Source organism: Rhododendron vialii, chromosome 13a, assembly GCF_030253575.1.
Source record: "Rhododendron vialii isolate Sample 1 chromosome 13a, ASM3025357v1".
Classification (NCBI taxonomy): Eukaryota; Viridiplantae; Streptophyta; class Magnoliopsida; order Ericales; family Ericaceae; genus Rhododendron; species Rhododendron vialii.
In genome coordinates, this window is record NC_080569.1 from 34,412,252 (window position 1) to 34,436,240 (window position 23,989).

At 38.8% G+C, this 23,989-nt stretch overlaps 4 protein-coding genes and 1 long non-coding RNA gene across 6 annotated transcripts; 1 reads left to right on the plus strand and 4 right to left on the minus strand.

Moving 5' to 3' along the window:
* Nucleotides 1–968: 968 nt before the first annotated feature.
* LOC131315357 (uncharacterized) lies at nucleotides 969–4,333 on the plus strand. 2 transcript variants are annotated; one of them, XR_009196705.1, is made up of 3 exons: nucleotides 977–1,866; nucleotides 3,268–3,384; nucleotides 4,191–4,223. XR_009196705.1 is itself a non-coding variant. In XM_058344528.1 (2 exons), exons 1-2 carry the CDS (start codon nucleotides 1,520–1,522, stop codon nucleotides 4,225–4,227), a joined length of 384 nt encoding a protein of 127 aa, XP_058200511.1. In that variant the 5' UTR covers nucleotides 969–1,519; the 3' UTR covers nucleotides 4,228–4,333. The 2 variants fall into 2 exon arrangements, 1 of the variants encoding a protein (XP_058200511.1); XM_058344528.1 differs by lacking the exon at nucleotides 3,268–3,384 and having other exon boundaries at nucleotides 969–1,866; nucleotides 4,191–4,333.
* Nucleotides 1,730–2,047, minus strand: LOC131315358 (uncharacterized). Its single transcript, XR_009196706.1, has 2 exons — nucleotides 1,944–2,047; nucleotides 1,730–1,911 (listed from the first exon to the last, which is right to left on the minus strand). It is a non-coding gene; the product is annotated as an uncharacterized LOC131315358 (long non-coding RNA).
* Nucleotides 3,959–7,122, minus strand: LOC131315356 (receptor-like protein 46). Its single transcript, XM_058344527.1, has one exon. It carries the CDS (start codon nucleotides 6,583–6,585, stop codon nucleotides 4,087–4,089), a length of 2,499 nt encoding a protein of 832 aa, XP_058200510.1. The 5' UTR covers nucleotides 6,586–7,122; the 3' UTR covers nucleotides 3,959–4,086.
* Nucleotides 7,123–7,985: 863 nt separating this feature from the next.
* Nucleotides 7,986–13,090, minus strand: LOC131315359 (protein MET1, chloroplastic). The gene is made up of 7 exons (XM_058344530.1): nucleotides 12,496–13,090; nucleotides 10,812–10,918; nucleotides 10,541–10,635; nucleotides 9,421–9,497; nucleotides 8,735–8,855; nucleotides 8,479–8,538; nucleotides 7,986–8,385 (listed from the first exon to the last, which is right to left on the minus strand). The coding sequence occupies exons 1-7, from the start codon at nucleotides 12,903–12,905 to the stop codon at nucleotides 8,242–8,244; spliced, it is 1,014 nt and encodes a 337-aa protein (XP_058200513.1). The 5' UTR covers nucleotides 12,906–13,090; the 3' UTR covers nucleotides 7,986–8,241.
* A 1,465-nt stretch (nucleotides 13,091–14,555) lies between these two features.
* LOC131315360 (pumilio homolog 12) lies at nucleotides 14,556–21,496 on the minus strand. The gene is made up of 7 exons (XM_058344531.1): nucleotides 21,095–21,496; nucleotides 18,615–20,236; nucleotides 18,345–18,507; nucleotides 16,878–17,041; nucleotides 15,970–16,228; nucleotides 14,979–15,093; nucleotides 14,556–14,890 (listed from the first exon to the last, which is right to left on the minus strand). The coding sequence occupies exons 2-6, from the start codon at nucleotides 20,141–20,143 to the stop codon at nucleotides 14,986–14,988; spliced, it is 2,223 nt and encodes a 740-aa protein (XP_058200514.1). The 5' UTR covers nucleotides 20,144–20,236; nucleotides 21,095–21,496; the 3' UTR covers nucleotides 14,556–14,890; nucleotides 14,979–14,985.
* Between the last annotated feature and the right edge of the window lie 2,493 nt (nucleotides 21,497–23,989).

The window sequence follows — 23,989 nt, forward strand, 5'->3', positions numbered from 1 at the left end:
CATATGTTCCAAAAAGTATGTTTTGAGGTCGCACCATAAACCGGGGTCTCTTCCACGGTTATTTCTCACAACTTTTCACCTGCGGGATGATGGCCCAGGAACGTTTTCTGTTAGTGGGAGTTGTACCCGTTGTTTAAAGTTATATGTACATATTAATTAATTAATACACGCACAAAAGAGGTTAAGAAAATCTTCTATCTGGAGTTCAACTTTCACGTGTACATTCTACTATTAACTTTCGCATTGAGTCAGTTCATACGTAATGTAATTGTACCCCGATTTTAGGTGGAATTTTGTTGGTAGACGGTGAAATTGATTTTTAAATTAACTAACATCTGAATTCAATCATTCTACCACCACACATAATTATACACTCAATCACACACTCTATTCACAATAGGGGTGGAGCCCGCACACACTACACACCCGGTGTGTGTGGAACCCACTCTTATTGTGAGTGTGGGTGTGTATTTGGGTGTGGTGTTAGAATTAGGAAAATGATTTTGCCACTTCTTTTTTTTTGTTAATGTCATTCCCCAGTAAATATATTTTTACATCAAAAAAACACTTGTAGGGAAGTGACATTAACAAAAAAATTTTTTTGTTAATGTCATTCCCCAGTAAATATATTTTTACATCAAAAAAACACTTGCAGGGAAGTGACATTAACAAAAAAAAGAATGACAAAATCAGCAGTCTAGCCTAGAATTATTGATCTGAATTATGCACCCACATTCAGCTTTTCTTAGATGTTGGCATGTGTTGGCAAAAGGAAAACAAATTTAAAGGTTGTTTGTACGATATTATGAGTTGTCGGTAAATGGCAGTTACTATTCAGATACCTTTGGGAGTGGAGGAGCTACGGTTACAACTTACAACGATACTAGTATAATGTTAGGCCACATGGCTTACTTTTTTCAAATGGCTGTTGTTGTCTTCAGTAGGTTTCCCAGCTAAGCCTTCACTTTCTTTTCTTGTTCTATTCAGTAATATCAGCTACTCCTATTGATCAAAAAGACCATCTTCATCTTCTGCCCCCACATTGGGTTTTGAGAGTAGATGTGAATGGAATGGAGGTCCTGAGAGGGTAGGATGGTCATTTTCAGATGCACTGAGTTCCCTCCTCTTGTTTTTCTTCCTTAGAGACAAGACTTCCTGCTGTGTCTTGTCTCTCTCAGTGATTTCTGGATAATTTTGAGGTTTCCCTTGTTTCAGAGGTTACGTATCCATTTTCTCTTTGAGTGAGAATTCATCATATACATACCTCCATCCATTTCAAAAAACTTCTCCTCAATACCCAAAATCTGTTTTAAAAATGTTGGCTCTCTTTCTCTCTGGGATGTGAATCCCCTCCCCCTCAATTGGGTGGGTATTGTTTACTGTTTAGTACGTGGCTCATCTATATGTCTTTTTTTCTTATTATTTTCACGACAGTTGCAATAATTGAGTTACTCAAGCCTAGACTCGATGTCATTTTTTGAAATTTGTGAATGAGGTGAAGGAAGCAAAGTATATTTTGATGAGGGTTTTGTTCTGCAAGATCCAATGTCCTTCGTTCATTTGCTTTTGCAAACCTTCTGTTCCTCATCTTTACAATTCCGGGCCTTTGAAATTGGAAAATACCCCACATGTCCCTTCAACAGTTGTCTCTGTTACTGATTCCTCTGACCAATTACCTGGTGAAGTCATTGAGGTTAAGGAAGAGGGTACAGATGGAAATCTGCAAGCTGAGAATGATTTCAGAAAGAGCTGTATCAGGAAGATGTCAACTGAATTGGGTGCTCCGAAAGAGGTTGCAAAGAAGAAAGTCCAATGGATGGACAAATTGGGGAAAGAGCTTGTTGAGATCAAAGAATTTGAATCCAAGTGGGTTCTCTCTCTCTCTCTCTCTCTCTCTCTCTCTCTCTCTCTCTCTCTCTCTCTCTCTCTCTCCATATGTATACATGTACACACGTATATATTTGTGTATGAATTGATCCGGAAGGTAATTTTCATGTTACTCTATGGTGCACGTCGGTTGAAGTATTCATTGTGTATGAATCAATATTAGGGCATTCAAGTTCCTTTACGTCTCATGGAAAATCTCGAATTGGATCCCAATTGACCGGTCGGTGAGAGCTTATCCGTGTGGTTATGCACTCTCCGAATAGGAATTCATTTTCTGAAAAATTATGGCTTTTGTGTTCTGGTGGGTCTCTGAGATGTATATACTTATTTGGTTTGTTTTTCTCGTGATTGATTCTTATTTTTAAGTCAATCAAGATAAGCTCTGCACAAAGTTCCGAATCTCACCTGGAGAAAGACATGTTAGGTTGAATGGGAAGAGTGTGACTTAATTGCAAGGAAGTAGAAAAAATGAGGAACGGGTAAGATCGGCCACTGCGAGATTGACTTGGCCAAATAGATAAGAAGTTGCTTCTAGAAACTGAGACAAAATGAATGAAATGGTATGAGCCCTCACACTGCAATTGCAAGTTGGTTGTGCTGCTGAGGTTGAAACTCCCTGTGCATCAACACTTAACTAATCATGGCATATAGGGTCCAAAACCATGCTCATTCCCCTCCTTCCCATGCTTTTGATTGAGCTATTGGCCCCAAAGAGACGGAGAAGAATTTGTTTTTCAGTAAAGATCGAAGGCTAAAGAACTAGCAGAAATCTAAATCTATCCTTTTTTTACTGTTTAATTTGATTGAGGGAAAAGCTTAAGTGGTTGTTTGTGCATAATTATCTGGTAACGCAGGGAAATGGAATTGTGGATAATTTATTCTTCTCACAAATTTGTATCTTGTAAACCTGATACAATGCCCTGAATGTAGTTTTTTTTTATTCAATGATCAGGGTATCCTGGCCTAATCGTCGAACCAAAAACCGCATTTAGGGCATTGTCCACTTTGGACCTCCATCTTGTAAGCACCGACTTGAAAGTACTGTTCGCTTGGACCTAGTTTGCCCGCTGAATTCACTTTTTTGTTCCTCTGGGCCCAAATACCTTCTTTTTTTTGAAAGGCAAAAAAAAAAAATCATTAATCCCTGAAATTGTTACAAAAAAACCTTAGCATTTTCAAAATACCTTAAGCCCGCATTCGAAGTGGGATGGGGATGCCAGTAGCTGCCAAATTAGCATTTCCAAACGATACTATGTTATAATTGATTTCATGTGAAATTGTATTGATGATTGTCTCTTTTCATATGACGTCGCATTCTTTCTCACTTCGGAGTTGACTTTTCAGAAAAACTTGGTTTAAACTTTATAGTATGTGTCACAGTGATACAGGAAATAACGATTATGACCAAGAGAGCAGAGGCTGTGTTTGTGTAATTCTTTGATGCTGATCAACCAGCTCATTGGCCAATTAAGGTTTGTCAGTGAGAATTCAATTTAGGTGAGAATTGGAATCCCTCTGCAAGAACTGACTTGAGTATTGGTATTGCATTTTTAAACTGCTGTGATGATTCTTCTACAGTTAATGTATACCCCGCAAAAGCTATTAATCATTTTCCTTGGTTTTCATCAACCACCGACCTTCTTTTAGCTGGCATTGAGAAAAATCACTCGTTTGAAGAAGGAAATTTTTAACATAAGAAAGTTAGTGGCCTTTCCCCTCACAAAAGTTACCGCAATCGAACATACATCTTCCATCTATAGAGATTTTTGACTGCTCATTATAGTGTCTTTCATCGTAAATATTTTTGTAACTGTCATATCATTACAGTGATACAAGAGATAAATTATTTGATACTGGTACACCAGCTCATGGCAAATTCGAGGATTTTCAGTGAGAAATCTATTTAGGTGATTCTTCAACAGATTATGTGTACCCACAGCCTTAATTGTTTTCATCAACAAACGACCTTTTAAATGTGAATGTCATTTAGGAAAATAACATCGTCTTCAAAATAGCAAATTGTTGTGCTCACAGGAATCACACTCACACGATTTGATAAACAAACACACAATTAGAGAGGAAATTTCGGAGTTATATTCAACTGGTATTATACATCTGATAGCCAGAAAGCCATGTCACACTCACACGATTTTAGCTCTCCTTATACATCTTACAAAAGGACTGAAGACAAAAACAAAGTCAAAAACCAGGGCGGTGATTCAGATCACCTCGTTTTATGAATTTTGGATCAAACCCTCCTTCAAAGTCCTTCTTCTGAAGCTGGCCATTTGGCTGTCTTGCAGGGACCAGATAGCCAGTAAGCCATATGATAGCTATTGATAAGAAGAATCCCAATGGAAACCCAACTGCAGCTCCTTCCCAAGAAAACCACGATTCCTTCTCGTCTTTGCTCTCATCTTCCTGTGGTGGTTTCACCAATGGCAGCTTCTCTGGGCACTGCACCCCAATTTGCATTCCACACAACCCACTGTTATTAGCATAGTCATTTGGATCATTCATCGTGTTCATTTGTCCTCCCACCGGAATTTCACCCGCTAGCTCATTGTTGCTCACATCCAAGGTAGTCAGTTCTTGAAGCTTTATAAATGTTTGGGGAATCGTCCCAGAGAGTTTGTTGTGCGATAGGTCCAAGCTTTCCACGCTCTCCAAATCACCTAAACTTTCTGGTATTTCGCCGGAAAGTCTGTTGTTGGAGACATTTAGTAGTTTTAGGGCTTTGAGGCCACCTAATGAAGCTGGGATTTCACCCGAAAGTTGGTTCCTTGACAAGTCTAGGAAAGAGTAAAACTCAAGGGTGTGACACGGAAGACCTTGGATGGATTTCTTCCAGTTCACAAATATGTCATTGAACCCTATTGAGAAGGTGAACAAGTTGGAGAAGGATGAGAGTTTGTCAGGTGTATCAGTCATTCCAAGGAGATTTCCCACTTCTATGGGGATTTTTCCAGTGAGATTGTTCCATGATAAATCTAGAATGCGGAGGCTAGTGAGGTTGGAAAATTCTTTAGGGATGGAACCTATAAAGGAATTGTTTCGTAAATTCATAACTTGGAGAGGGGAAATTTCAGACAGAAATGCTGGCATTTCACCTGTGATTTTATTGTCGTGGAGATCAAGGAGTTGAAGTTTGCTCAAGTAAGTCAGATTTTGAGTCAATGGACCTGAGAACTTGTTTTTCCCTAATCCAAGAATTCTGATTTCCTGAGAAAAAGTCAATGGAATTCCACCCGAGAATTCGTTGGAGGAGAAATCAACGACAGCGAGCAAGGAATCAGGGCTGAAAACTGGGAACGTGTTACCAGAGAATCTGTTTCGAGACAAGTCCAACAAAATAAGACTATCAATCTTCGAAAGTGAAACAGGAATTGGCCCGGACAAGTTGTTTGCGGACAACATAAGGATCATGATCCTGTTAGCGTCACCGATGTTTCTGGGCAATTGACCTGAGAAATTGTTTCTTGAGAGCATAAGGACTGATAAATTCAGAGATTGGAAAAGACGAGGAGGGATGAAACCACTTAGCTTGTTGCCAGACAGAATGATACTTCCAACTTCCATTTCAGCAAGCCAATTTGGAAATACCCCGTCCAGTTGGTTTTCACTTAGATCAAGAAAAACAAGATTCTTTTGGGTAGATATCCATTCTGGGATTTCACCTGCAAGACCACAAGACTGCAGAGAGAGTTGAGATAACATGCACTTTGGCACAACTTTTGCATTGTTATTCCAGTTCAGATTGTTTCCTCCCAGAAACAAATTCCTCAGTTTGCTGATAGTGAACAACCTTGATGGAATCTCTCCACTGAGCATGTTGTGGTCCAATTTAAGTGTTTCCAAGTTGCTCATATTCTGTATTGATGGTGGAATCCCGCTAGTGAAATTATTCTTACTGAAGGCCAAGATGGAAATTTTCGTCAAATTTCCAATTTCGGGCGGAATCGACATTGAGAGCGAATTGTTCGTCAGGTCTAGTACTTGAAGTTCATTCAGATTTAGCAGGGAAGAAGGAATTCCACCATGGAAATCATTCAGTTGAAGAGACAATTGCTGCAACTTGGTGAGATTCCCAATCTCTTCTGGGATTTTCCCATGAAAGAAATTCTCCTCCAAATTCAATTCCTTCAAGTTTCCAAGAAATCCCACTTGGGGACTTAGAATCCCGCTGAGTGAATTTCCACTCAAGTCTAGGTACTCAAGAAATCTCAAGGAAAAAAGTTGCGTGGGGATTGAGCCATGGAAGCTATTCTGCTTCATGTCCAGATGAACTAGTTTGGTGAGATTCGAAAACCCGTCACCCAGAATTTCTCCTGTTATGGAATTGAAGGAAATGTCAAGCAGAATCAGAGTTGTAACACGAAAGAGCGGTGTCAAGACCTCAATAGACAAAATCTTGGGCTCCAAAGAGAAAGGGGAACTTATGGAATCAAGATGGAGAGCAATGACAGCCCTTGAAGATGAATCACAAACAACTCTATCCCAAGTGCAACAATCCAAATTAGTCGAGTTCCAAGAGTCCAAGCCAAACAAGGAACTGTCTGAGGAGGAGTTTGATATGGAGGTGTTGAAGAAGAAGGATTTGAATTGGAGAAGGGCTTGCTTTTGATCAGCAGGACAACAAAACGAAGATGAGATCAAGGAGATGAAGATTAATACAAGGAGTGTGCTTGGTTGAGCCATTTGAGTGAGGCTTATTTTTCTTAGAAGCTATGGTGATAAAATTGAGCTTTATTCCCCTTGGCCATTGTATTCATTTTGTAGTTTAATAAAATTTCGTTTACCCAAAAAAGAAAAATGAGCTTAATTTATTGGAAAGATAACGTATGGGTAACCTGGTGTAGTAGTCTTAAGTCAGTGAAGTGCTGGAGGTAATATTTTGCTTGAAAACTACTGATCCCTTATTCAAATGTAATTTTTTTTGGTCAAACGGAAATTCAAATGTGGATTTGATTACTAGCTCTTGCAGGTCAAAATTTTGGTGTGGAAACTAGAAAGGGAAATAGCCGTAATAAATCTTATTTTGCTATGTAGTTGTTTTATTCCAAGCAAAGAACTCCGTGATAATGCCATGGCAATTACGGATGTTATGTGACTTGTCCGTGTAAGTTTCCGCGGTTCTGCTCCCCTGGTTTGGTTGACTACTTTCTTGGGTTGAAGTTGTGCGTTCAAAGTTTGTTTTAGGCTGGCGTGTAGGTAAACACATCAAGTTTTTAACACATTTGTAGGTTGAATAGCCCACTAGTTGACTTAATAAGCATCTGCTGTTTAAAAAATAATAATAATTTGGGCTAGATATTTTGAGGGAGTGCAATCCTTCTTTGAGTAAATTCTTTGACATGTTAGATATTATAAGGTTTTTTATTCCTCACTTTATTTTGTACATGAGTGGCACTGGCATCCCTTAGATGCTTCTTCGATAAGATTTAATTACTTATCAAAAAAAAAAAGGAAAAAACAAAAAAAAACAAAATTGGGGAGCTTGGCTTAAGATCCGAAGCTCGTTGATAACATTACGAATGAAACTATCATGCATCTTTTTAAAATGTAATAATACTACTGAGTTGTTGGGACCAATTGTAAAGAAAAATTACATTTATCAGGGTGTAAAACCTTCGAATTTATCTCTTCATTTAGTTTTTTTTTTTTTTAAATAAGAAAAATAACTGGCATGCGGATTTAATTTTTGACCCCATTAACCGAAAATTCTGTCTCCGCCCCTGCTGAGATGTGTAGCCAGTAGTTTTCTCTAATATCAGCTCTTTAAACAAATCTTGTGGAATTTTCAAAATGAGACAATAGACCAGAATTAGTACGATTTCTACCACTAATGTCAAATTTGAAGTGTATGCCAGCCCGTATCCTGAAAGTTACGCTTGGAAACACATTTATGATCTCGAAGAAAAATAACCCTTCAGTCAACTTGAGCAAAACTATGAGCAAAGAAGGGTTTGTATTCATGAAGAAGGACAAAAGAAAGTGAGAGAAGGAAGAGCTTGTCAAATAGGTTCCCCGGTCACTTCAGCAACATGACCTTTGAGCAACCATTCTAATAGAAGCTTCATGTATCATCACCAAAACAGTTGAAGGACAATCTCTCTCTTACATAAATTCTCCAATCCTTCTGTCCAGGTAATTACAATGGACAGAATTTAACAGAGATACATTACATGAATGGCCAATCCACCGACAAAGAATTATTTTCAACTCCTTCCAAAATTTGTCACGAGCTAAATATATCAACAGATGAGAAATCCATCGGTATGAAACTCAAGACAGTTAGGTTCATACTTGTATCGGTTCACTTCTGACCTTAAATACAATTACAGGGTATCGGCTCTATTTCTTGTTGAATATCCCAAACAGAGACTTGATGGCATTGATAGCATTCTCATTGATGAATGACTCGTCAAACCTTTTCATAAGAGGCTCAAAATCTTCTGATGCCCTGATGTTGGATAGATCGGGGTCTGTCCGGATTCTCTGTCATATACAGTAGCAACAGTTTCAGATAGCTCCGAAAATTAGAATTTGAAACAACATTGTGCTAATAAGTTGGGATGTTTTATTGGTTACCTTAAAATCTTCGAATCCTGCTTCTAAGGCATCTTTAAGTGCAGAAAGTCCAGCTTGTATCTGAAGTGAAAAGAAAAATTGGAATTGCATAAGAGGAGGCTCCTCATTCGTGTAATCGACTCTAGTAAATGTAACACAAAAAGGGTAATGGAGTTCATTCATTCATGCAATCGACTCTAGTAAATGTAACACAAAAAGGGTAATGGAGTTCATTTGAATAACAATGAACCGTTGCTCTGAAATTCTTGAGTACTACCTGATTAAGTTTAGAGTAGCAACAGGCAACATTGTAGCTTGCTACCGAAGATTCAGTTGGATCCGGTTTTGACCCCAACACTGACTCAAATTTTTCCAGTGCTTCTTCATATTTTGCATTCCTTCATCGGTTATCCAGATTAAAAGAAAAAATGACTTTCAGCCACATAAAACTCATAATGCTGAGAACTGGAAAAATATGACTTGGATGTTATTTGAAAGGTAAAAAATGATATCCAAAGGGATCTCAGATCAGCACTATAGGAGACAGAATTCACTTTATGACCTGGAAGTAAAAAAGCTTAATGCCTAATGCATCATGTAAAGACAGATGAATAAACCAGTAGCAACTGATAAAATGCTGTGTAAGGTGATGAGGTATATTTTCTCCACCCCAAGTTTCTGAGTCAATGCAGCTTAAGGTTGTATTTGGATCAAGGATTTGGGAAAGAAAAAGGAAAATGGAATAAAAAGTTCAAGGACACACAAGTTATATCCTTTAACTTTTCAATTTGCTTTTTTCATTGTTTACACAAATCCTTGATCCAAGTAAATCCTTAAGGAGATGGAAGAGAACGAAAGAGTGTGACTTTGGGAAGAGGAGGAGGAGGTGTTTCTGAACCAAAGCAAAACAAACAAACTAAAACGGAAACAGGCTGGAAGAATGTTCATTTCACCAAGGCTCACTTGTAAAGCTTCAGCCCTTCACGGAGGTCCATTTCTCTTTGTTGTTTCTGCTCTTTCTTCCTGACGTAATTTTGCATCTGAATCAATTTCAAGTTAGACAATATAATCAACACTGATGACTCCAATGCTAAAAAGTTTTTCTAAAGAAGCAATGGAAAAACACAATATAAAACTTTAGCATGAGTCTACTGTTGGAAGAAATGTTCGAATATTTTGGAGAGCCTAAATTCGAAGAAAATCCATTTTAAAGATGAATTAGAATTGTCTCATTTTGGGAATTGCAAAAGCCAAGTTTATTTAAGGGAGGAAGTGCACGCTCACCATCACTAAACACCTGAGGCTGGGGCCAGGACTCAGGATTCACGGGCCCGAGGCCTGTAGTTCGAGGTCTGTGGTCTAGTCTGGGATAGTTTGGAACCGATTTGGGCTTTGGGTCCAAAATCTCTAAATAATAAACTTGGGCTTTGGTTGGGCTTAGGCATGTTGGGCCTAAGATTGAAGTATTTTTAAGTTGGGGCTGCCTAAGTTGACCTGTAAACCCAATTGCACTCTACAGCAATCAGTAGGTCTAATTCACATGGTTTGGTTTCCCACCTATTGCCCACATGTATATTTCCCACCAATTTTCTTGCTGGTTGAGGTGGATTGGTTTTTCCACCAGTGGGTTAGTTTTTCCACCAGCTTGGATGGGACCTTACCAGCATGTTGTTGGGTTTTGATGTCTCCCACATTTGGCTATAAAAAGGAACTCAAATCTATTGTTTCAAACACGCCAAGAAAGAGTAATCTTCTTCTTCCTCAATAGCTTCTACTCATGAAATTCCTTTGTTCTAGTGGGAGAGAGAACAAACACAGTTTGGTTCGACGGGCAATCCAGAGTGGTGCTTCGGCGATTGAGTTTGACTGAGTATTCTGGAGAGACAAACGCGGACAAAACCTCCAGCGCCTCTGGTGAGGTGGCGAATTTGTCTTAAGGGCACCATGTGAAACACGGGCCGCAGTTTACTTTTCTTGATCCTTTTACAGTTTCTGTTATGATTCCAATTCAGTTACTGTATTTATAATTAACTGCTTTTCCTAACATTTACTAGATAAGGTACTGTGCAGCGATGCCACTCACTTGGATTTCCCTCACTCTGTCACTAATTACACCGGAGTTCCTCTCGGCTCTGATGATCTCCTTTTCTGTTAGCTCACCTGATTCATCCACCTTTCCTGGCAACCAAGTAAAAGTACGCACAGTTTAAGAAATGGATATGAGATGCAAAAGACCAATGGTTATGTCTTAGCAATGCCCCATGTCAATTGAAAAGGCATGGCTCAGTTAGTGTCGAAACAATGGTTAATGCGAGATTTCCAGGGTAAAGGGCGAAATAGCTGATGGAACTAACCATATCTCTTCTGCATTTTCATAAGTAAAGGGCCAACTCTTTGGCGGATAGTATACATTGTTCTCCCGTATTCAGCAGCAGCCCATATTTCATCTCCAAACACTGCACTGCAAGCATTTCAGAATCACTTGGTCACAGTCTCAACCATGGAATCAGCAACTGCTATTGAAACACTGGATGAAAAATTTCTTCAAAAAGCTTAAGATACATATCTAAAATCCTGTACTCATTGGGGATGCCTAAAATCCTATGTATGTTCAATTGGACACTGCACTGCATGCATTTCAGTGATTTCACCACGGATTGCTCACATTCTCGACCAGAGACTCAGCAACTGCTATTGATACACAAGATATATACCAAGGTTTAAATCACATACCAAACTGAGGATCCTAAAATCCTAGGTATGTAGAATTGGGGGCAAACTATGCAATTAACAACCATAAATCACGCCAATCTAACTTTCTTATGTGCTTGTGCTTCCGATTTCTTCATTTTTGTCCACCCTTGTACGCTATGTAGTGGGCCGAACCGAAACAGGTTGGGCCTAGTGAACGGGCACCCAAAGGACTGGGCGTTTGGGCTGAACAAGTCAGGCTTGGGCCAACATGCTGGTATGGGCATGAGGGCTGATGCGCGTGAGCCCAAACCCGTGGGATGGCAGGAGCAAGGCCTGGGGCCGGACCTGGTCAGAGTAGGTCCGAACCGGACGATGCCAGGAGGAATCCACTTGGATGTCCAGTGGAGCAGCTCAGTAATGTGGAGCCCGTCAACGTGGTACTCGGTGCTTCATGCATGACATCCATCCTGCGGTTAGGGTGACTTCACGAAGCATGTGCTTAGCACACGATTACATAGAGCCAAATTACAGTCTCACTATATAATGTACACAACAAAACCTAGAAAGGTGTGGCGTTTGGCACTAGCTGGTGATTCATCTTGCAGGCTTGAATAGGTTCCAAGAGGAACGTTCAGATCCAATCCAATCCATACCAGAGATCCAAGAGCAGAACCAGATCACTCCCCCACACCCTAGATTGTGTGTTAGGGTTCTCTGCATATAAGAGCCCAACTCATTACATGGGTGGCAAGTTTAAAGTGGCGGAATTGTCTAACTTCTTAGAACACGAGTCATCTAAAGAAAACATCCTAGTACACGGTATGCTACATGACTACGTTATAGTGAGGCTAACAATCAAACAGTACAAGGATATGCACCGATAAAATCTTCGAAGAATGGATTGAACAATGAACCAATTTAAGTTCCCATTTCGTACATAAGTGAGTTTGTGCATCCAAGTCAAAAGTGATTGGCAATGAGTGAGGCTTGCCACTCATATACTAGGTTCGAAGGTTACTGATGTGGGACAACTCTTATATTGCTCTGCACTTGCAACCCGACTCGCATGTGGAGAGATAAATAAAAATGATCATAACTTAGCCGCACTAATGTCACAAACATTGGGAAAATCAATCAAGAGAAAGATATCCAAAAGCATTCAACAGACTTGCTTGATACCATGTTAAGTCATCCAACTCAAAACTAATAGAAAAGGAGTGGAGAGGTTAATCATGATTACGCTCATACTAGTTTCTTCGAAGGCGATAGTAAAACACAAGCTCTACTACATTTAAGTACGAAGAGAAAATCCAAGAAACAGGAATGATGAGAGAGAGAAGATACCTAGTGGCAAGTACTTTATCCCCAACAGTGAACTTCCCACTCTTGTCAGCTGAGCCACCAGGGGCAATGGCGTCGATGTAAGTTCCACCATCCCTCCCCTTTCTAAACTTCAACCCATATGGCTGCACAATTTCCACTTCATACACCTCATACTCTTCCTTTTCTTCACCTTCAGTCCCCGATTTCGACGTCTTAGCCTCGGTTTCCGATGCTTTAATGCCCAAAATTGAGGGCTTTACCAAATGGATATTGCAGAAATTGATTGAAGTGCTTAGAAAAATGTGGTTTTGCGATGTGGGTTTGAGAACAAATGGGGTTGGGAGTGATGGGTTTGGCTTTGTTGATGGGGTTAGTCTTGCCAGTGGTGAGGAAGAACAGAGAGAAGTGTAGCTGCTCGGAGATGTAGACATGGTTGATTCTTGATCACTCTCTCTCTCTCTCTCTCTCTCTCTCTCTAGATTGTTATGAGGTGGGATTCCATTTGGGTTTTGGTGAGACTCTTCTCTTGTTGTGTGAGTCTTTGGGAGGAGGGATGGAGGGAAGGAGAGAGATTGGTCCTCAACGGATTACACAGATTGAAGTGGTGACTAGTGGCTCTTAACAGGCCGTCGAGTTCCCTTCAATTATGTGCAGCCACGTGTCAGATTACTGGTGGGCTGGCACTGCAGCATACTCACACCCAAATTTATTTTTGAGTAATTAACTAGGAGAAGAACTTGTTCCCGGCTGTGTTGTAAACAAATATTTACAGTGCTCAGTTGTGACCGTTTAAAAGTGTTCTGGACGGTCCGGATTTTAAAATTCGGACCGTCCAGAACACTTTTGAACGGCTGTGATTGATTGGTGTCGTAAACAACTTGTTTATAGCACAGCCGGAAACAAAACAATCTCAATTAACTAGTAGTTGCACATAAATATTTTGATTAAAAACACCATTTATATTTCAAAAAATCTTGTTTTATTTCTTACAATCGAACTGAACTTTTATCTATAAATTACGTGATGTAATTATTATCTATTGAGATACTGTTTTTGTTATTAGCTAAAATAACAAAAAGTACTTTATTTATCAAAACTTCAATCTCTAGATAGACAGTTGCCTTTTTATGGGCTACGGGGTGATTTAAGCGTTGATAATATAATTGGTAGTATATTGAACCATTTTTACACATGCTGTGTAGAGGTTGCCTTTTCATCAACATATGGTAACAAGAAAATAAATTTAATGATTTTATTGTTCTCACCACTCTATTTCAATATCTGCGAGTTGAATTCACATCGATAAAATGTTTGAAATACTAAAATGTGTACTTTATGAAGTAATAATAATTAGATCTCTCCAAAGATATTCAGTTCTGTGGATTCACATTTGCTTACTTAGTAGTAAGAGAATTAAAATAATGGGCTGCACTCTTGGTGTGCTCTCCTAGTAACAGAAGAACACATAATCCTTTTGTCTTTTTAGCATTTTATTTGTTTGGTTCAGTGATTTGCACGCGTGGTGTGCCCTCCCGGTTCTATGTGATCCGTTTCAAACTTTTGGTTACTTCCTTTATCAGATACTAGAAGCTATAGATGATCAGCTAAGATCATTGTGATATGTAATCTTCATGGTAAATTATTGGTAATGTTGTCAAACTTAATCTAATTTCAAGAGCTTGCATTGACTCGGTACAGATTGGATCCATCGATGTAATGCACAAAACTACTAGTGGAAACAAAATTTCCCACAAAAAAGAAAAAAGGATGGTACGCTAACAGTACTTCTTACAAACAGAATATGCTCTGGATAAATATCAATTCTGGACACCCGAGTCACCTTAGACCATTCTGCTTGGATGAAACTTAATTATTTGCCGTCACATTAGAGCCACAATGTCACTTGTGAGTCCATCGAGGGCCCTTTTGCTCTTTTCGGACATCAGATGCATATGACCACAAAAAGACCGTCTAGCATGAAAACCAGGTAAGTAACACAAGCTATACATTTATCTAGCAACCATCTTCTGCCAAGAGCTTTGATCAAAAGAGCAAGGGAAAACCAAAATTTCCGCATATGCTTAGGAACAATTCGACACTTACAATTTCTTTATTTCTATGGAACATTCAAAATGAAAATGTACAAGTACGTGAATATGCTGCCAGAGTTGCTTGTAAATAGTCAAAATGGAATAAATAGGGGCAGCATAAAGAACTGAAAGGCACCTTTCATCTTGTCAGATGCCATGTAAAAAGAAGCTCTAACCATTTAACCTCTCGAAAAAGTACAAAAACTTGAATGTCTCAAAACCCGACTTCAGAGCTTCTCTCTACTTGTTTATTAGTACAAAATTTACAGCACCCTCCATAGCAATGAAACCTTCAGCAAATGAGAGATTTAGCTGCAGAGTACTCCCTGCATGATCAACAAAATACCATGTTATAAGGAATCAGTTGAAGTTTGGATATTTAGCCAGAAAAGAGATGTATAGCCATGATCATACCTGTAAGTTATTTCTTCAGACAATTGCTTGAAAGGACTTTCTTCCCATAGGGGCTTGTCCGGAGCAAAGGAACATGAGGTCTAATAGCCTCCACCAATGCAGCATGAAGAGATCCCTACTCAACAAGAGAACATGCATGTATCCACAGCACAAGATCAGAAAGACCTCTTCACTAAAATGAAACAGAATCCATAAGTCTAATTTTAATGGCAATATTGCGACAACAATGAATTCTGTGGACAAGTAATGCCCAGAAGCTAATAGTTGATTTGGTCTTCCAACGCAATCACAAATTCAGCCTCTAGTCCTGTCCTCTGCTTCTTTTTTTCTTCTCTTTTTATTTTTTTAAAGATGGTTCCAGCTTTCATATCTGTATCTGTATCTGCTTCCGATAAGTATTCATGCTACTTGTTTTTTACTATAGACTCCCTCTTAGATATATATATATATATACACACACACACACACAGTGAGTCTCAAATGAGGGAGTTTTTATTTTAGTTAAAATGCGGACCTCCTCATTTCTCCCATTTTCCGATCGAATTTCGATGATCCGAGCCGCTCAATGCGTTCAGAACGTGATTTTAAGGGTACCTAGGAGAAATCGGCAAAAAAAATAACCGGGAAGGACTTCATTCGAGCAGTTTTTGTTTGAACCGTTCGATAAAAAACAAACAAAAACTGCTTGGATGAAGCCCTTCCCGGTCTTTTTTTTTGCTGATTTCTCGCGGGTACCCTTAAAATCATGTTCTGAACACATTGAGCGGCTCGGATCATCGAAATTCAATCGGGAAAAGGAGGTCCGCATTTTATTAAAATGAAGTGGTCCTTACGGGAGACGGACTGTATATGTATATATATAGATATATATATCAGCCTGAATAAATATGTATGATGGATAACTATGAAATGATAATCTTTTCTAGCAATTCATAAAAAGAAGAGAAAGCACACCAGACGAAGATGGCACTTTTAGAGGAGGATGTCTAACCTTTGAATTGTTTAATGCAGCTTGTATAACATAGTTGCCATAGGGATCTTGCATAATTTGATCTAAACGAGGATTGTTTACCAACTCCTTGATAATACAACATCGGCGTTCTTCTCCTGCATATTTCAGGCATTTCTCAACCACATTGCTGCTATATTTCTGCATGGACAGGTCCCCATAGTTACCCTCCAGTTGGTCAAGAATATCCGCCGTGGCCCATGGAGCATGAATTTCAAAGATAAATTGCACAACATAGTTCCTGTAGGAATAGCATTCAAAATGCTAAGCACGAAATCATAGAAGCAAAGATGAATGCAGAAAGCAATTTTTTGTGCCCTGTTAAAAGTTATTCTATATCATTCAACACGCACTGCCATAACTATTGGCGGTTCTCAGAGTATTTGAACAATTTTTTGTCAGAACATTTCAAAAGTTTCCTGCTTGTCAAATTTATTTGACCATCAAACATGATAGGGAGGTTGACCGCTTCTTACTAGTACTTCATGCAATAGATTGTGAGATTCACCATAGTTTGGAACCCCAAGGCTCGTTGCCTATAAAAGTCTGATACAGTAAACCGTAGCCTACTCAGTTTACCAGGAGCATTTTTTTTTTGGGTCAGCCATTTTACCAGGAGCATTTTTAAGTGTAAGAAAAACTAGTATCATCTATTTGGATTGGTCCTTGTTCTACCATCCTGCTAATGGAGAGCAGATTTGCTTGTTAAATCATTGGAAAACGTCTCCATATCTATCTCGTGAAAATTTGTCTTAAGACTTGCATCTGTCTGCCCATCGGAAAGAATTTATGGGGTAAAAAGTCATTCAGCATTGACAGCACACGCATACCAAGAACAATATGTTCATATGACGAGAGGAAGAAAGAAGAAGAAAAGAAAAACATAGTACCCAAATGGATCTTGAGAAAGAATCAGAGCATTTGAAGTAATCTCGGAGATTAAATGATGCCTTTGATCACCATCAGCATGGCTGAGGCACTTTTGAAGCACGCAACAGCCATGACGGTCTGTTGCTAGTTCAACACAATTATCAATTGCAGCTTCAAAAAGGAACTGCAGAAAACAAAATTACCAGTGATGTCACAAACATTGCTTTCAATATTTCATGGTACAAGTAACACCTTAAAGGGTTCAACGTTAAATCAATTAGTGGACCATAGAACATATACTAGTCAGTGTTGAAGGTCCTATAAACATAATACTGCCTTGGCCCCAAATCTTAGTCCATCTTTCCATTTTAGATGTCAAAATCCAAAGGTTGTCCCATTTCAAAAAATTCGGATGTAGAACTTACATAACCTGGAAATAATTGCATGAGTGCAAATGCTTTTCAGTGTATTTATTACCTTCTGATACTATTACATTCCGTTTAAACATCAATAAAGGTAATCTGTGTCGCCTTAAACATCAGGGCATCTAAGAGAGACAAACAAATATGATGGGATGAGTATGTTCAATGTTTTTTCCTTAGGTACTATAAATAACTTATGGTTAGAGAAATATGATGGAGGGAGTAAGTACTATGTCCCGAACGAGGTGCGTGCATTTTGCCAAACCATTAGTCTTGATTGAATATTATCTCATAAAGCACGAGGTATCATACTAGCAGCAACGTCTCAGGGGAGGAGCTGTGTCTATGTAGGAAGCCAACACTCCTTGTACACTCCGTAATAGTCATTTGATACTTCTTGGTGTGTCCTGATTGGAAATGACACATAATTTTAGACACATGACCTATTTGGCCAATCACTTACCATGAGCAATGTTTGACATCAACTTCTGGGATGATGGATGTTTGGTTGTGCCACTCTCCTTAGAGATGCATGCCTTAGTTTTATCAATAACAAGGTTCTCATACATTTTCTCCTGATGTAAGCAGAAAACCTTAGGATTGAGTTTCCAAACCTTGTGGCAGGCTGGCAGTATAGTTCCATAACGAGCATCCAAATATACATGGGGGTATGGGATTTGCTGGGAATCAGTGTAGAAGAAATATAATTTGGAGATGCCGCTTAGACAACCAGGAAAATCAAGATTCAATAATGAAATGCAATATGGCCCAGAATTTTCTTTTTTTTTTTTTACCTCTGCACAACCTAGCTTGTGAAAATTCCATTGTCACTTAAAAAATGAATGAGTCGCATACGAAAATGAGACATACTTACCTCTCCATACTTTAATTATTTGAATGGTTAAAGAAAACCCTACTTTTTACTCGATGATTTCCAACTTGATGTTGAGATATATCCCCATTAATGTAAATATGGGGCCAAAGACAACCTACATCAAGACTTAACCCCTGGAACTCAGAATATTAGCCATTGCAGACCACTAGAATCAGGTTGTGGTTCCTTACCTCACAATATTCAGGCATTAAATACTGCAAACATCGTTGTGCAACATGATTTCCATTCATGTTCTTTATCACAGTAACTATACCAGGCTTCAGTGAGGAAACCACCATGGAACACTGCTCCCGAGTCTTGAGGGTTTCAATAACCTTCTGAACAGCCCGAGTCCTGTGTTCGTAAATGACAACTGAGCTAATGCTGAGAATATTCAAAAAAACAGCAACAGAAAGCAAAAAGGGACAAGAAAGAAGGAAATTGAGTGTGAGAGAGCACACCCGTGCATGTCACAAGAAATCCTAACAAGATCCCCACATCTTCTAGTGATTGCACAAAGTATCTGCATCCGTTGATCCTCATCGCACACTTCAAGGAGCTTTTGGACAAGATAATTCCCAAAGGGATCCGTCATGAGCTCAACAATATGCACAATGATCTCAAGAAAAATCTTTTCCACATCTTCTAGGGTACCATCAGTAAATTTCTTCTGCAAGAAGCGGCACCCATGTTGGTCCTTTGCCAGGAAATATATTCTTCCAGCAATTTCATCAACAGAGTTGTACTGCGGCAGTGGCCTTGAACTATTAAGTTTCAGATCAGCACTATCACTCAACAAACCTCGCGAGCTTACACTATGTAACTGGAATGCAGCATCAGAATTGGGAAAACTATGGTGGCAGTTACCATTTGAGAGAACTCTTCCATTTTGGTTTACCTCGGCAAGTAATTCGTTGCCCATGAAAGAGCCAAATTTGACGGATCTTAGAGAGTTCAATCCATGTGATCTTGTTAAAATCTTCTCAGGAAAACTCTGTTTCCCCCCCTTGTCCAAACCTTGCATTTTGTTGAAATCTTCAGAGGACAGGACAGGACTAGATAGGTTTATGCTCCTTGAAACTGTAGCCTTATTGCGCATGGGCTCCTGATCAGAGAGTTCATTATGTGGTTGTCGTAAGTTCTGGCTCGTTAGCCTAGCCGCCACATTTCCATGTGCTCGAATGGAATGCTGAGATTCCAACCGCTGACTTCGAAGCTGTTGCATATAAAGGTATTGCTTATGCATCCTGTAATATCGTTCCTCTTCCATAGACATCCATGTAACATGAGGTTGGTTTAGTTGTTGTGAATGTAAATAAGAAAGTTGTGACTGGGGATCCATGAAGTAGTGTTGTTGGTCAGAAAAGTTCGGGAACTCCAGTCCGTGAACTTGATAACCCGGCACTCCATGAGTCAATGGCAAAGAGCCAGAAAAATTCTCAATTGGTTGGCAATAACCAGCCGGTTGCTTCCTTAATTCCTGGAAACTTCTTTTTGCCCCTAAAATTTCAAAACTGCTAGAGGAATTATTCTGTGAACCGAAAGAGGGGACAAACATTGCCCGGGAATCCACATTCGGGGGCAATCGCCCATTAATCAAAATAGGTTGATTCTGAAAGGGTTTAAAATTGGCCAATGGAGGCATTGCAGCTCCTGCTGTTGCCCCTTCATTGAAGCTCAAAGCTGCAAAAGCAGAGGTCAGTGACCGGTCATCAGGCAGATTTGGTTGTTCTTCCTGTTCAACCCTCTTGACGTGCGATTGCCGAATTTGGTGCACAGAAAATTTTTCTTCATCCAAAATACCATCATTCTGAATTTCATCACTGAGCGATCCGTTCGAGAGATCCAAAGACACCCTTTTCACGTCCTTTGAGAAATTCATGAGTCCAGATTCCTCAGGATTAGTAGCGGTCCCAGAAGTAGCATTTGGAATCTCACCCAGAAGCTCCTCAAATTCATCAAACTCTAATTCGTTAATTCCCTTTTCCATCGGTGAATTCCTGTAAATTAAGGAGTCCCCCTTCACAAAATTGCGAGCAATATACGAGGACGCGTAGATCCCCAAGAAACCACCTTTAATGAACTGAAAGACAGTCATAACGTGGTTTATTAGCTTAGATTACACAAATAGTAGTCAAAGACGTTATCTCAAATATTGTCAAGTTAATTGTGAAGAACGATATGAATTTCACTGGATCAGCATTCACACACGTTGTCCATGAAGACAAAGAGAGGAGAGAATAAAAAGAAGCATTGACATTTTGAAACATTAAAAAAAAAAATTGCTTTCTAAATAGAATTTACAAGAAAATCCTTGAAGATTCCATCAAATGCTCAATAGTGCAAGCCGAGATGAATCTTCATCTAACGCAGCTATCAAAAATGTATATGATCAGAGGTCAGGACTATTCATTAAATTCCTCGAAGCCAGAAATATAAAATTACCATCTGTATGTATATATAACTAAATTTGCATTAAACAATTGACATTATCTACGATTAACGGAAGGCCCATTGTAAAAGGTTTCACGAAACAAAAACAGGATCGCAGTGTGGAAGTAGCGCTGGGTGCTAAAACCCATCTGAGTTTTGATCGAGTGTACGGACCAGTTTCCTCGATTTTCACGTCCAAAAAAATAACAAAAAAACAAAAAAAAGGACAGCTACCCAGTACCCAAAGTGGGGAAATCAGAATTCTTAAACACAACCCATCAAGTAAAATGGAACCGATCGAGACAGTACATCAAATGTACGAGAACCCAGAAAACCCAGATCATCAATTATCAAAATCTTGATAAAAAAAGTTCATTCCTCAAACAGTATAAACAATACTATCAATGAAATGGTATAAATACAAGTGAGAAAAGAAAAGGAAAAAAAAGACTCATTGATCAGACGTCCACTGACTGATAAAGGGAACCCAAACGTCAATAAAACATACCCAGTGATAGAAGCGCCGGCATTAGATATAATCCGATGAAGAAGCCATTGCTGAAATGGGAATTAAGGAGAGGGTTTTCGAATAGGTTTTGTAAGGATGTGGAAATGTAGCCAATTTTAGGAAAGAATGCGAGAGGGAGTGGAAGTGTTATTGGTAAGGTTATTAGAGAGAGAAAGAGAGAGGGAAAAGGAGAGGCGGCGTGGAGAGGAAGGAGAGAGAGGTAATCAAAAGGACTGAAGAGAGAGAGAAGAGAAAGAGAGAGGATTGGAGCATATGACCATTACATACAAACACCAAACAACACACCACCAACTACATAGCAAACGCAATTACCATACCCATGCATGCTTCTTTTCTCTCTCTCTCTCTCCCCGTCTCACTCTCTCCCACTTTCTCTTTGTTTGGTACGTTTCGGGTTTTGGGTCATCCCTTTTATATGGCCAATTAATTAATTACTAACATATGGTTCTTCTATGGATATTTATATAATATATATACTCCAATAATAAAACATGTGGAGTACTATGATAATGCTTCATGGTTCCAATATTATTTTCTTTATTCTTCTAGCTTTTACATGACATGTATATGCCACACATAGAAGTCTATATGTGAGGAATTGGTAAATATGGAAGTGGTAATGGCATCTCCCTTTATGCATCCCTTTGTTTCTTGGGGTGATCCTAAATAACCCTCTTCCAAATGCCATGTTACTAATAAATCCCTTGATTAATTGCAGATTTAAGAGCACGTTTTATTTGGAGAATTGATTTTCGCACTTCCTAAATTATTTATCGCACCTCAAAAGGAGAGTGCCAAATCATATTCAATATGAGATTGATTATTGCACTCCTCTTCTGGAGTAGGGTTAGTAATTTGGGTAGTGTGAAATCACTACTTTTAATTTTCATATTAAATCAAGTGAGATGGGAGAAAAGATGGGATGATGGTCAAGAGAGATATGCTGGGTTCAGGAGATATTGACTGCTATTGTGATTATGTACTCTAAGATCATCCTAATCAACTAATTGGGACTAGCTCAGTTGGCGACTTTTGCATCTCATTAGGAGGTCAGGAGTTCAAATCTCCTCACTTGTGTATGAGATTGAAAAAAAAAAGAGGCGATCATCCTAATCAACTTAAAGTGGGATAAGATATCCGAATAAATGAACGAGAATAAATACAAGAGGAAAAAGAATGTAGATAGCAGAGGTCGAAATGCGAGAATATTGAAATTTGTTACTAGTAAAGTAACTTAAAGAATGATACCACGCTACAAACAACGGCTAACGAATTCATGAAATCACACCCACTATAGTCTGAAGAGCACTGCATCAATTGTGATAGTCCACGATAAAATCAAGCCCGATAACTCAACCAATACAAGATAATCTCAACATAGGAAATAAACAAAGAAAGAAAAGAAAAGCTCTATAAGGAAAAAACACCCACATGCAGACGGAAACAGCATAGGGAATAAACAAAGGAAAAAAAAAAGTTCTATAAGGGAAGAACACCCACACGCAGACGGAAAGATTCGTAACTCTTAACCTCCCAGTAAAATGCAAAAGTCTTGGCCAACCTCTAATCTCAATCCCAATACAAAAAGTCTTAGTCAACTGAGTTAGCTCCGGTTGGTTTAGTCTCAAGAGTTTGCAATAGTACAAGAGAATCACATTCCTGTTTCACTTCTACCTTCTCACAATCACTCACCTTGTGAGATAAGAAGATAAAAATGCTAATCACAACTTTTGATTGGTGGTTAAGGTGTAAAAAGAGTATTGCGATGTGTTATTCAAATTTGAACTTTTATGTAAATCTTAAGTATGGACACTAAATTAACATTCATTGATATACACAAATGAAAAGTATTTAAAAAAGGGAATTGATTTTTACACTCCCTTTTTTTATATCCAAACTCCTTTTTTTTAATCTTTTAGAAAGAAAAAAAAAAGATACATACATTTTCAACACTAAAAAACAAGAGAGCTGCTAATGGTACAGCAAAAGTTGTACAGCAGTGACGTACAAATGGTATTTGCGCCCATCTCAAGTCTCGCGCAAAGTTGGATGATTCGTAAACGCCCTTACCGATATCGGATTGAGATGATTTTTTACAGGGACCCTAAACAATATGTTTTGGAGCGGCTCCGATCATCTTTGCGAGACCCGAGACGGGCGCAAAAGTCATCTATACATGGCTGTTGTACAGCCTTTGCTGTACCTCTATAAAAAGGGAGTGTGCATATCAAAAAAAAAAGAGCTGAAAATCAATTTCCTTAAAAAATAGTGAGATGAAATAGGATTCGAAGATCTTTTTCAAAGAAAGTGTTGTTTGATATGTAGGTGTGGTCCAAATTTGAGATGGCATGTTAAGTGGATGAATTGTCATTTGAGCCAACTCCAACCAAAATGGCAATTGCATGTCATTTCACATCTCTTCTCTCATTCCAAATTTAACATCTTATAGAGTAAAACTTAATTAGTAAAAGATAAAAACAAGACTAAAGTGAAAATATACCAAAACAATAAAATTGGCTGGGTGGACATTTTTAGAATGTCATATTGCCATGTAGGCCTTCAAAAGAATTGAACAAATCCAACCTTAGCTTCAAATTTGTACATATCAGACTTTTTTGAAGGCTAATTTGGCAATTCGACACCTTCAAATTTGTTTTTGGCAATCCAAAAAGCATTTTTTTGCATTTGACACTTGGTGTCAATTTTCAAGCAAATTGGCTTTGAAGGAAAGAGTGGCGTTTGTGGTTTCAGGGCTATGGACAGTCTCTGAACCCCTTGTGGACTAACTTACTAACTCTCTCTAACCCCGTTGATGTATAATGTGTGGCAAAAAAAAACCCAACTAATTATTGGAGTAGATGTAATTAACCGCTT

What these genes read in the sequence shown, in the direction of transcription:
- LOC131315357 (XM_058344528.1), top strand. Translation starts at nt 1,520, where the DNA reads ATGAGGGTTTTGTTCTGCAAGATCCAATGTCCTTCGTTCATTTGCTTT. An exon ending in ATCAAAGAATTTGAATCCAA is followed by an intron (nt 1,867 to 4,190) that starts GTGGGTTCTCTC and finishes GCTGTCTTGCAG; the next exon opens with GGACCAGATAGCCAGTAAGC.
- LOC131315356 (XM_058344527.1), bottom strand. Translation starts at nt 6,585, where the DNA reads ATGGCTCAACCAAGCACACTCCTTGTATTAATCTTCATCTCCTTGATC.
- LOC131315359 (XM_058344530.1), bottom strand. Translation starts at nt 12,905, where the DNA reads ATGTCTACATCTCCGAGCAGCTACACTTCTCTCTGTTCTTCCTCACCA. An exon ending in GCTACTCTAAACTTAATCAG is followed by an intron (nt 8,539 to 8,734) that starts GTAGTACTCAAG and finishes TTTTCACTTCAG; the next exon opens with ATACAAGCTGGACTTTCTGC. An exon ending in CAGGATTCGAAGATTTTAAG is followed by an intron (nt 8,386 to 8,478) that starts GTAACCAATAAA and finishes TGTATATGACAG; the next exon opens with AGAATCCGGACAGACCCCGA.
- LOC131315360 (XM_058344531.1), bottom strand. Translation starts at nt 20,143, where the DNA reads ATGGAAAAGGGAATTAACGAATTAGAGTTTGATGAATTTGAGGAGCTT. An exon ending in CTTTCTCAAGATCCATTTGG is followed by an intron (nt 16,229 to 16,877) that starts GTACTATGTTTT and finishes CTATTCCTACAG; the next exon opens with GAACTATGTTGTGCAATTTA. An exon ending in CTGCATTAAACAATTCAAAG is followed by an intron (nt 15,094 to 15,969) that starts GTTAGACATCCT and finishes CTTGTTGAGTAG; the next exon opens with GGATCTCTTCATGCTGCATT.